This window comes from Dermacentor andersoni, chromosome 1 (genome assembly GCF_023375885.2).
Source record: "Dermacentor andersoni chromosome 1, qqDerAnde1_hic_scaffold, whole genome shotgun sequence".
Taxonomy (NCBI): Eukaryota; Metazoa; Arthropoda; class Arachnida; order Ixodida; family Ixodidae; genus Dermacentor; species Dermacentor andersoni.
In genome coordinates, this window is record NC_092814.1 from 160425758 (window position 1) to 160438154 (window position 12397).

Sequence of the window (12397 nt, forward strand, 5' to 3'; positions counted from 1 at the left end):
CATCGCCGGGGCGAAGGCCAATTCCAGACAGCACTTGTGTAATACAGGTTTGGTTAATACGGACTCCTGGGGCTAAATTCACAACAATTTTCATTCGTGAAATCTTACGTCCTTCCCCGCTCGCCTTATATATGTCAGCCGATACGTGTTTTTGAGAACTGCTCTAGCGTACGAACTGCTTCGGTATACAGTAGCATGTCCTCCGGGCTCCCATGCATATCTTTTCTTTCGTAAGAGCTGTTTGTCACTGGCCGGTCGTCTTCGTTAATAATATGTTTGTTATTGTAACTACGCAGCGCCTCACAATATATATGGACATACCATACAGATTACATTAAAGCCCAAAAGCCAATGCCTGCGGCATTGGTGCCCAGAAACTAAAACACCCTTCGTGGTGTCTAGGCGGAGCTTGAAGGGACCGACGACCGACGCTTAAGGACCCAGTTTTTTACGACGCAACGAAAAGCTAATCCTTGGAATGTTTATACCTGCAGCAGCTACTTCCAAAAGCGCATGAAAATTTTGTAAGCCAGATTTTTCGATCTGAGCAATGTTTAAAAAAGTAGGAGCCCCGACGCCAGCAGCACTGAAAAGTGAGAGCGGTGTTGATTTCCCGCTTCGCAAATTGAGAAAGCAGAACGATAGGTGGTTTTCGCAGGAGTGAGTGCCACTTTCGCTAACCATACGTATTTTGACCATTTCAGCCACTTTTGAAAATAAAAATCTGCTACAATACGTGTGCGTTCCTGTAAAGACCTTTCTTAATTTTCTTGCGTTTTTTTTTTTTTTCTAAGTACACTCCTACGTCATGGCTTGTCCCTGACGTCATTATTCTGCCGATGGACAAGGCAAGCCATACGAAACGAAACGAAACTTTTGCAAGAGACGGCGCGGTAGCACCACACGCCATTTAAGTGTGTTGACATTCGGAAACATGTCGTCGCTCGAAAAGCTCAGCGATTTGTCTATCAGAAATTCTAGCTCGCGTGCGAGAGAAGAACCTAAATCCGTACTAACAAGCACCTAACCGCGATGTTTCCACAAACAGCAGCGAAAGTGGGAATCGAGATTTTGAAAGGGCCCCATCACTGCAAGCCGTAACGAGAAAGAAGCGCCACTTTTCTACTCAAAACAATAGAATGTTTACCTATGCGATGTAATGTACAAAACACAAGAAAGAAACTAGAAAATATTGTAATAAATAACGTATTGCATTTCACTATTTTAAAAATGCCAACGAGCCACATACACTAATGGAAGGTCAAGTGATAAAGCATCCTACTTTTGTTCTTGCCGCGTGGGGCACCAAACGTCATCTTTCGCGGACTGGTTGTGACGGTATTAAAAATAAAAAATCCTCCTTTAATGAGGTAAGCCGTACTCGTTTCAGTTAATGCAAGGCACGATCTTTCCGTCAGCGGGGCTATCTCGCTCCGTGTACTAAACGTTTGCCTGTCCCTTTAAGCTGTCAAATTGGTATGTTCTTCAAGCATCATTTCGCACGAATTTTAGTCTGCTGTTTTCCATTGCTTCTTGATAGCTTAGGGAAGATTGTTCTAAAAGGAGAGGTAACGCTGCGTGCACTTCGTTCTTATTTTTCACTTTTGCCGCATACTCTGTTGCGCTTTGTATACCACGTAATAGTTAAGTTTTAGCACAATAAGGGAGTGGGGTATCAGAGCGCTATTACGTCGCGAGTGCAATGGTGGGCTGACCAATATCAGTTGCACACGATGTGGGTAGCACAGTCACGCCGAGATTAGCGCTGTTTGCTATAATGACAAATTATAAATAAAGGTCTGACTGCCAGCAGCGCCATTCGATAAGAAGGTCATGCTGTCAGTATCGTCGCCCGTTACTGCCTAATTGTGCTATCCATGCGGGCGCAAGTTCACTCAGAAAACAGCTTTTACCTTTGATGTACTTCATCAGTTGTCTGCGCCCTTCTATTGGTGTTCAACTTTTGTAAAGTCTTTAGGCACAAAAAGGCTCGAGCAAAACAAATGTAATTCACTTAGGTTTCATAAACATGCGCAACAATGACCCATGCTATGCTTACCAGAAACCTTTCGGATCACTTTGTTTTTCGGACTCCAAATAACGAAGACGTAATAAGCTGGAATGCCAGTGATAAGAATTACAAGGCCCATTCCAGTCTCCTTGGGACTGGCATACAAGGGCATGAACGTAAGGAAGGTGCACATGGCCAGGAACACAATGGGGAAGATAAGAGGAACCTATAAGAAGTTGGAGAAAGAAAGAAATATAATGAAGATGCGGTGTACAATAACTCTAAGCCAAAGGCACACAGGGTTTTCAATCTCGCTTGCATGAACGATGTAAAAAAAGGCACCGTTTCGCCCAAAAGGCGAATCATTGATTGCTATAGCAAATTACTAGACAGCTGTACAAAATATTAAGGATATCAGTTTTATCGGCCGCATAAACTGATGTTAAAATTCACTTACTAACTAAATTAGCAAACATTGTGTGACGTGCACACAGGCAAACATGACCACATTTCACTCGTGAACCGCGAACACTCGCTTTCAGGATGCCGACGTGATGAAGAGCGGCAGCAGCGGCAAGCGAATTTCCCTTCGTGCTGCCTCTCTCTTCAACGCGAACCAGATCCGTGAGAACACAGCGAACACGAAGCCGCTAGCTATCCGGGTGGCCTAGCCTCGGAACACAACTCAAATTGCCTCCAAGACAGGGGGCGCGCCATGGAGGAAGGAAAATACCAGGAGGGAGTGTCACGTGATAATCTTGAAGCCTAGTCATAAAAAATTTAGAGGAATGGGATGATGGCAAATAGGCTTCAGATGATAGGCAAGCAGTCACTTTAGTCGGCTCGCTGTGGTTGTGTCTGCCTCGGGGGTTTTGGAATATGCGTACATAATTGGCGTGGCAAACGCACGCCGAGGTTGAGTGAAGAAATTCAAGTGTGTGAAGCAGTTGAGTCTGTGTTATGTCAGTCAGGTAAAGCACCGAACCCCCATGCGGCTCGCCGCGTAAGCAAGCAGCAGACAGACGCCAATGCAGTAGCGAACGAAGGCGTCGGCATTATGCCCAACAACCCACCCATACCACCTAAAGGACGACAGGTCGCGTTTCGGGCCGGTTTCAGAGAAACGAGGAAACCTTTCCCCCTGTAAACGTGTGAAGTCAACCAAGCTGCCCTTCCGACGGCGATGATTCGTAGCGTTTGGGGGCATCTTCTGGGAAACAATATTCTGTCTTTCACCCCTGCAAACATGTGCAGGCGCTAAAGCGAGCATCTATGGGTCCGCAGCGACTGCTTTTCCGTGCGAAATAAATTGTCCCATCTTAGAGCCACCCTTCAACACATCTTGTGGGGATGTGAAATATATAAAGATAAAATGGCAGCCTCCCCGGAAAATCTACGGGCGCGAGGGTCGGCCGTGCTGCTCAGCTCAGAACTCCAAGACCAACTTTGGGCCATCCAGCAAGCCATGGAGGCCACGCGGAAGCAGCAGCTCCCAGTGGCCATCTAGGCGGCCCCAGGCCCGGGCCTCTCAATCGCCGGATTCCAAATAAAGTTATCACACATCTTGTGCCCAACGATGGAATGGCAGGCCCGAGACCCCTATCATATTTGAGGCCCACTGTTATGGCTGACGGTCTCAATTTACGCTGTCGTTCTGCTCAATGCCTTCTGTCTCTCAACAGACTGGCGAGAACTCAATAGGCACGTGTCAACAGCGTAAGGACGTCGCATCACACAATCTTACAAAACAGTGCGCGTAAATCTCAAGGAAAGGCGACGACTTCAGCGGTTAGAGTGCAACGTAATGCTATTTATGTATTTCACAACGAAAGACGCAAAACCGAACCTTTTACTAAGCAAACACGCGAAAGATATTGTCTCATCTTATACAGATGCTGGACAGCGGAACAAAAATTGACAATACGCACCGGAGTTTCAGATACACAACAGCTGATTTGACGAAACAATAGACCACGTTCGGGCCGGCATATCCTTGACGGTTTTCGAAGTGACAGCGCCGACCAAAGTATAAACCCCATGCAAGCGATCCTGCGCGCGACAGTGACACGCGATGCAATGGAGATGGCTGTCGCGTTCACTCGTCGCCTACAAGTACTACTTCATGCGAGCGACGATATTGAGCGGCGTCTCGCCGCTGTTGCCGGTATTAGGGCAGCAAATACGCGGCGAAACTAGCGTGACGAGTGCTTTATTATTTTAAGTTGATGTATATTTTACTGTAAAAAGCAGCATAATATATTTCTCAATCTCTCGCAGTAGGTTCTTATTCTTGCACGTATAAGAATTCAATAGTTTGCTCGTTCCGTGCGACACTCAGTAATATTTGAGTGATGTACATCCCGGCTTCGCGCTATTGGGTAGTCGCTCATAGCAATTCTGGGCGACGAGCGACGAATTCTAGATTTGCAGAACCGAGCGACTCAGCGACAAGACCGAGCGATCTGTTGAAGCGACGGTCCGTTTCGTCGCTCGAAGCCGTCACTCGTCGCCGTCAAGCACAATATCGCTCTCATGGGGCTTAGCCTTAACTGCGGTGGTAAGCGCAAGTGATGCTTTGAAAATTATGACGCCATGGGTCTGGCTCCCAGTCTTTCTCCACATTTCAAGGCAGTGCATTAGAAGCGAAGAACGGCGCCCGCGATAGTAGAAACCCACGCGTTGTACTTCCTACGTACCTCCCTGCCTTTGACGGCAGGCGCCACTAAGCCACTAATCGTTACCACCTGCCAAACAAACGCGAATGGTCCGGCAACAATGTGGGCCCATTCCTACCAAAAAGGCACCGCGCACAAGGCCCCGGCAAGCGCGGGGGAGGGGGGGGGGCTTCATAGGAGGGTGGCTTGCCGAGGCTAGCAGAATCACGTGATGCTCCCGCCTAGTTTCTTTCCTTCCTCAATGGGGCGCGCGGCCGCGCTCAGCCGCGCCATGTTTAGCCGCGGCCGGAGTAGAAGCGCGCTAATCTGCTCCCCTCCGCCTCCCCTTTTCTTGATACAACGCTAACATCTCCTTGCTCCATGCCTTGCTCCCTCTCCCCCTTAGCGCGGGCGAGAAGACGGCGAGAAGACGGCGCGGATCCTCCCGGACCTCCTCCGCGCAGCAACAAGGCACCAGCCTTCTCGGCTCACCCTCGCACTCTTTCCTTGCACCTGCAGCTTACGGCGCGCGGCCGCGATCGTACCGCACTTGCACTTTATAAGGAACATCACGGCAACGCCAACGGCGGTGACGGCGATTGAAATTCGTCTGGAATCTCCATATAATTGATATCGCAATAAAAGTGGTGTATCGCAGATGGCTGAGGTTAAAGGCATGTTATTGTTGCGCTTAGCCCACTTTTCTTTTATTCCACAAGCGCCGACTTAGCCAAATAAAATTGACAATGCCAAGAATTCAACATTCTTCCGGGGCACAACTTCCACTCTAACAGCTGCAGAGGGTATCCGCGAAGGGTTCAATTGTTTCAAGACACCTACATGTTTGTTTTCCCATGGTTTGCTGAAGTCTAACGGGTTTTTTGCATACCGTATGTAGCCTCAACATCTCAATCCAAGCCTCAATCTACCAAAAGAAGGAAAACGCAATCGAGGACGACAGAAAACTAGGTGGAGCGATGAAATTAGGAAATTCGCGGGCGCGAGTTGGAATCGGGTGGCGCAGGACAGGGGTAATTGGAGATCGCAGAGAGAGGCCTTCGTCCTGCAGTGGACATAAAACATGATGATGATGATCATGATGATGATGATGATGATGATGAATGGCTACGATGTACATGTGGAACAATACGTTGTGTGCGTGCTGTGAACCGTGTTAACAATGTGATTTGGTCTCTCCCTGGGTCAAAATGCTACCTCAACACTTTTTATGAAAATAAAAGAATGATACTTAGCCACTTATAATGCTGACGGCTACTACTTTTCACGTAATAGCAACAATAAGAAGAAAAATATTTTAAAGTATGAAGTAACGGCACAGGTTCAAAAATATAGAGCGGAGTTAGATAAGAGAGTAAATGAAGTCCACAAGTAGTCCTGGACGCACAGGAATATACAAAGACAAAACACGAGGACATGTTGCACGGCACACTATACGGTGTCCTTACACGCACGCGCATTAGTTCTGAACACGTACACGGCGCCTCGATGGGTCCAAAGCGAGCAGCCGCACAGATGAAGAAAATACACACGTAACATCGTATACACGCACAGTGACACAGCTGTCAAAGCCTGCGCTTCAATCATCACACAAGACGCACAAACCTTGATTGGCCTGTGCATGTTAGGTCTTTTGTAACGCAGCCAGAGCATGCCCAAGATGGAGACGCCCACCCACAGCCACTGGTTGAAGCTCAGATAGTTGATGAGGACGAAGATGTCGCTCGTCGAAAACATCAGCAGCGCCACTGCACACTGCATCAAAGGTTCTCATCAGATCTTGTTACGCGGTCATCTGACATGCAAGCACAAAAGACGCTTTGAAAGCGGCACACCGCCACCCCCCGAAAAACAACCCCTGAAGAAGGAGCCGAATGGGCTCCGAAACGTCGGGCTAATAAAATTCAGTTATTTGGGTGGAGTCAAGTCTCAAGTCCTAATCAATTTCCCAACCAGACAGGCAATTCTGTCGAAATGTTTAGCTTCAAGCACAAAAAAGACACATTACGCTAAGAAACGTCTGCATGGTAAACTAAATCGCTCTCTGCCGACATTCCTTTGCACTTATATTACGATGCTCCGCAGATTTAAAGATAATGCATGCTGACTACAATCCTTGGACTAGAGGAAAATTTTTCAGAATGTATGACACTAAATTTCGGTCATAATACGTGAGAAAAAAATAAAAGGTACGGCGATATTCGACTGACACCGAAAGTACTTTAAAAGGAATTAGCATTTTCCACAAGTGTGCTTGAAACAACCTGGCACAGTGTTTATTACACGTGTTCATTCTGGATACGATAATAATCGATATTTTGGATTCAAACAAACCTAACCTTTTATTCGAACGAATTAGGTTAGAGAACTTCATATCCGGTTTTTTCGAATGTTCGCTTTTGGAAAAATGTAGGGGCGTACTCGAGCTTGCATCGGGCAAATCACAGTGCGAGGGCTTACCGTCTATTAGACGTTTCAAGTGGCCGCAAACTTCAGCGCAACTTATTTATGCTGGCGACGTCTATTGCAAGCGCAAGGTAGTTTTGTTCTACAAGGAGTCATCGCTGCTAATAAAGTGGGATCGTCAATGAGGCAGCATGATGAGCGAGATGTTTTCACAGAAATACACGGCATATTTTTTTTTTTTTTTTTGAAGTACAGAATGTTTAAGAATCACCTGTGGCAGATAGCGTAATTTTAGTCCTTGAGCTGGATTACTCGACGAGGCATACATTACTTGGACGAGAAACGACAATGCCGACTCGACTAATTAACAAAATTTCACTAATACAGCTTTTTCCTAATTAATTCGAGGCAGATATTTCAATTTACGAATTGTAGCCGGTGAGTTTGCAAGGAATATCCACTTGGGACACATTCTGAGGATGGCACCGATTTCAATATATGCACTTTCGTACTTGCACTGAATATGCACTGTCGTTCCACATAGCTTTGTCTAAAAAAATGCTATTGTATGTATTGAAGCACAAAAGCAAGTGAACTGGAACGCCAATGTGTTTCATCGCCCGCTTTGGGAATGATTACCTCGAAACTGGCGTCACCCGGAAAATTCTTTCCGAATGGATCCGCCATGCTAACTCAGCGGCTACAATTCGTAAATGGCAGTGTGCCATAAACTAACTAGATAAACACTCAATTAGTTAAATTCTCATGATTAGTCGATCAAGCATTTCAATATTTCTAGCAAGTAATGTCTGCCTCTTTAAGTAATCTATCTCAAGGGCTATGATTATGCAATCTGCTGTAGGGAAATTTAAATATATATATACGTTTGGTCTTAAAAGAACATCCGGCATGAAAGCCATAACCCACACGGATTCGTAGAAAGAAAATCCTCGCATTTGAAGGAAAACCCGTGCTGATCCGCGATTCGAACCCCGGACCACCGCATTACGGGGCAGCCGCTATACCATCTGAGCTAACCAGGCAGCTAGCACAAAACAGGGCGAAGTCGAATTTGTGAACTTGTGTTCCGAACCAGGACGAATTTTTCGTAAACTGCGAGGTTCTTCTTTCGAGGAACCCGTATGGGCTTCCTTTGTAGCAAGTGCTACAATTGGGTGGATGTCTCATTTTTCCTTAATTAATTACTTCTCTCCACCTTACGGATATCCGCAGAACTATTACGTCAAACTCTTGCCTTTGCTTCGAGTAGTTCACAAATTTGACTTCGCCCTGCCATCTTCTAGCCGGCTGGTTAGCTCAGCTGGTAGAGCGGCTGCCGCGGAAAGGCGGTGGTCCCGGGTTCGAGTCTCGGATCCGGACGAATTTTTCTTCAACTGCGAGGCTTTTCTTTCGAGGAACCCGTAGGGTAGCAAGTGCTACAATTGGATGGATGTCTTATTTCTCCTTCATTAATTACTTCTCTACACCTTGCGGGTATCCGCAGAACTACGATGTCATAGTATCGAACTATACAAGTGGATACTATAGTATCCAGTTGCGCTAGATAATGTAGTATGCAGTGGTAGGAAATGAAAACGAACTTTCCTTAGTGGGAAACAGCCTCCTACTATAGCATGTGGGTATTTCCGCCTACGAAAATTGCAGCTGTTGAGTAGTATCAACAATAATGAAAGCACCTAAATCGCACAATGTTTCTGCAAACAAGAAATAAAACGAGAAACTTACAGATAATAAAAGAGGCGGCGTCGGAGTTAGCTTTGTCGTGTGTATCATGCCAAATATCATGGGAAGGTGCCCTTCCAATGCTCCAATGAAGAATAATCTGAAAAGTGCAAACGTATATGTGCAATCAGCACAATGTACAAGCAGTCGATGCCCACCAAGATTGTTCGATCTTTTTATTTTTTCGTAATGAAAAGCAATGCTGCAAAAATATGCGCGTTTGCCTTCCCCCTGCAAAGCACAGTATAATGAAAACACATTGGACCAGTTTCTTTTTTATCTTCCGCAAGATTCGTATCCGCAGCAGCGCCCACAAGAAAACGCAAATTGACGATACTGGAACAGTTTGTAAGACAAGTGTTATCTGACGCTAAACAAACCTCTGTGCAGTCAGCTTGCTAACGCCCACTTCAACCTTCAAGTAAATTGCGGACATCTCCTCATAGAGCCAGCGAAATAAGGCGGAGTACACCCGAAATCAATGTAGTGCGCCCAGCCCAGGAGTCCGATTCGGAAAGTAACGCTTCGCTGGATCAAAGTATCCGCCGGGTTACTGCGACATCAGTTAAAATCTCTAAACTGCGTTTGTCCTTTCCTCTACGCCACCCTCGATATCATCAAATCGTTGTCGTTGTCTTGTCTACCGTCAGGACACCTCCTCTCCTCCTCAGTTTCACCCTTGTCCTCACAACTAGTCCTTTCATCAGGCGTAACTGGCACGACGCAGCCGTGAAGTTGCGGCTGAACCCGCGCCTTGACGAAGAAGCACGAAATATTCACTTCATCGCGAATCCAGTTCATCCAAAACAACTAGTGAAAATAACACCTGGATATCTTCCATATCGGACCAGTTGAATATTAATTCTCCGTCACCCCAGACAAGAAAAGAAGCATGTGCCCTCATTCGCAGACCAGTACTTCACCCTAAGCAGTTGGAACAGGCACCGACGAATCGTCGTGGAAACGTTGGACCAGGCCGCTGAGCAATGGCATACAGTTCTCACGAACGAACTGCTTTGTGAATCGAGCCCCTCCCGGAATGGCTAGTGGTATTCCCTGTTAGTACTGTATGCTGCACTACGCGTAATTTTGCAAACCAGGAGTGGCAGGGCTGAAAGATAACGCAGGAACGGCAGGCAAATCATATTCAGATAACGATTCTCTAGGTGCATAGCGATGTCTAAAAAAAGATGAAAAAATTTCAGCATCAGCTTCGTAGAGCGGGCAAATTCATAATGTTTGTCGTTCGCAAAAATAAATTACACTCTCTCCCATAACGCGAAGCAGTGACGCAATATCTGGCGAAATATAATGCGCAGTAAGCCTTAAGGAGCCGATATAGACCTTTGCACTGAGGCTTCCACGGGCGCCACCATATTTGGACTACTGGCGCCGCCTAGCGTGTGCTTGGCGGCGATGCCATACTGGACTGTCGCTGCTCAGCATCAGCCGGCTCAGCGCTGCTATTGCTATCAACAAACAGATCTAAAAAACGTTGGTTGCTATCTACATCTGTGTTGCTCCGTATCTTCGGCCTTCACAGAGTCGTCTTGCCACTTTTGTGCTATTCTCACCAGTGTCGAGAGGCATCAGCTACGCATTGAGACGGAAACTTTCTCGCTAGCAGCGGCCGTACGACTGCACACCACTGCCCGATGGCGCCGGGAAGCGTCAGTTCAGCGTTGCAGATGCTTTCACCTATGATTCTCCATGTCTTAATTCTCCTCAGCGTCGTTTTGGAACTTTAGTGCAAGTATCACCAGTGTTGAGAGGTGTCGCTTTACGCATGAAGGCGAATACTTTCCTGTTTTGAGCACCCGTGGCTGCAAATATGTCTGTGCGATTGCGGAATGGCGTCGATGTCTTCCACTGTCGGCTTGACGCCTTGAGCCAACAAGGCTAAAACTTGACCTTGTTGGCTCATATTTGCATACTTATAGCCCATCTAAACATTAGGGGCTGACGATGGAGACACACACAGCGCATCTTACCTTCCTCGCGTATCCGAGCATCGGCTCTGGATTCTCAGATGTCCGCTTCCCGTCGATAAAATGAATCGAGCAGACGCGCGAAGACTCCGTAGGGACGAATCCCTTACGATTTACAGCGCTAATCCAGCGATGCTTCAGTACCGCGTTGGCAGGAAACCGATACAACAGGTACATACATGTTGCAGCCGCAGTCCTCTTGTAGAACATTGTGCGTGCTGCACTGCACTTTTCTTGCTGCATTGCGCTTCTTCTGGTTGTTCGAACAACCGTACACAGTGCAGTGCTGCCCGAACGTTCGCATAGCCTCTGCGGATAAGCTTAAAATCGCGAAAACGTCGTGCAGTCAATGCGGGAACTGCGCGCGTGACAGTCCAGCAAGAGAGGGCAACTATGAGACCCTAGCTACTCTCGCTACCGAGGGCCTGATATCCGTTTCCGACTCTCTGGTTTGAGGCTTCCGGTGCAAAGGTCTATAGTCAGGCGTTTCTGGCGTGCCAGGCAGCGGCCGGCGAAGTCGTATACGTTAAGTCGACGATGCCGGGAGTGCCAAAAAATTTGCCCCCTGTATAGTTCGGCCCGCCGAGCGTGGCCTGTAACAGCGCGGCGATCAGCTGTTGTCGTAACGTACGCGCAAAAGCGGACGGCAACGAGCGATTTTATTGGACACTCTAGGCGCATTTTTCCCGTCGCTGTCGCTGTGATGTTCCGTATAAAGTCCAAGGGTGATAGTATCGTCGCCACGCGCCGTGTGCTCTATGTGCAAGTGAGAGCGTGCGTGGGTGAGCCGGCGGTGGCGGCTCAACCTCGCGTGCGCAAGGGAAGAAAGCGGGGAGGAAGCGCGCCGCCTTCCCTCGCGCTAGGCACCGGGGGGAGGGAAGGGGCATTCTATTCCGGCAGCTGCTACGTATGGCGCGGCCACGCGGGCCCTATCTTGAAAGCGATCTGCGATGGTAACAGAGGTCAGGCCCCGCACACTCTCAAGTTCAACAAATGGCCACAGAGGGCGAAAAATCAATCGAGGCGTGTTTCAGCGTAAGCGCGCAAGTGGAGCTACTGTAATTTGGTCGCATACTTTAATTTGTGCTTTTTCTGCTAGGGGCGCTGAACATGCTGAATTTTTTACTTTACACAAACCATCGACATAAACAATCGAGGTGTCTAAGGATGTTTTTTTTTTACCTCAGGCAAATAGGCAGTTGATTTTTTTTTAAATTTGATTGTTTAAGCTGCTTTTTAGGCATAGCGTCAAGGTTTTTGTACTTGATTAACCACCGACAGCCGACAGCCTATTAGTATCGATGTGTTTCCTGGCCGTTGGCGTTCGAATACTACGGCGGTAAAACATTTTCGAAAGCATGCTGGTTTCGTCTGCGAGTCATTAAATAGACTTGCTGTAAAGAGGTCTACTCTTGGCAAAAAATAGTGCCTCATTTTGTTTAGGCGTTGATTATCATAATGAATGCGGCGGAGGTTGAGGGAGTACGCTTGATGGTACGTTTTTATGCCGTTGATCTCTATAACACCGTAAGTACGCAAACCGATGTCACAGAACACCCGATGCATTATTGTGTGTT

The 12397-nt window shown here is 47.2% G+C and overlaps 1 protein-coding gene across 2 annotated transcripts in view; it reads right to left on the reverse strand.

Annotated features, from left to right (window-relative positions):
• Positions 1–12397, reverse strand: part of LOC126547127 (large neutral amino acids transporter small subunit 2-like) — a 118947-nt gene that overhangs the window by 25907 nt on the left and 80643 nt on the right. For both annotated transcript variants that reach the window (XR_008608962.2, XM_050195001.3), the window contains exons 7-9: positions 8836–8932; positions 6289–6438; positions 2060–2237 (exon numbers count right to left, since the gene is read on the reverse strand). Coding sequence is in view for 1 of the 2 variants with exons in the window: in XM_050195001.3 (XP_050050958.1) it covers positions 2060–2237; positions 6289–6438; positions 8836–8932 (425 nt within the window). In the remaining variant the exon portion in view is untranslated. The remainder of the gene's footprint in view (positions 1–2059; positions 2238–6288; positions 6439–8835; positions 8933–12397) is intronic.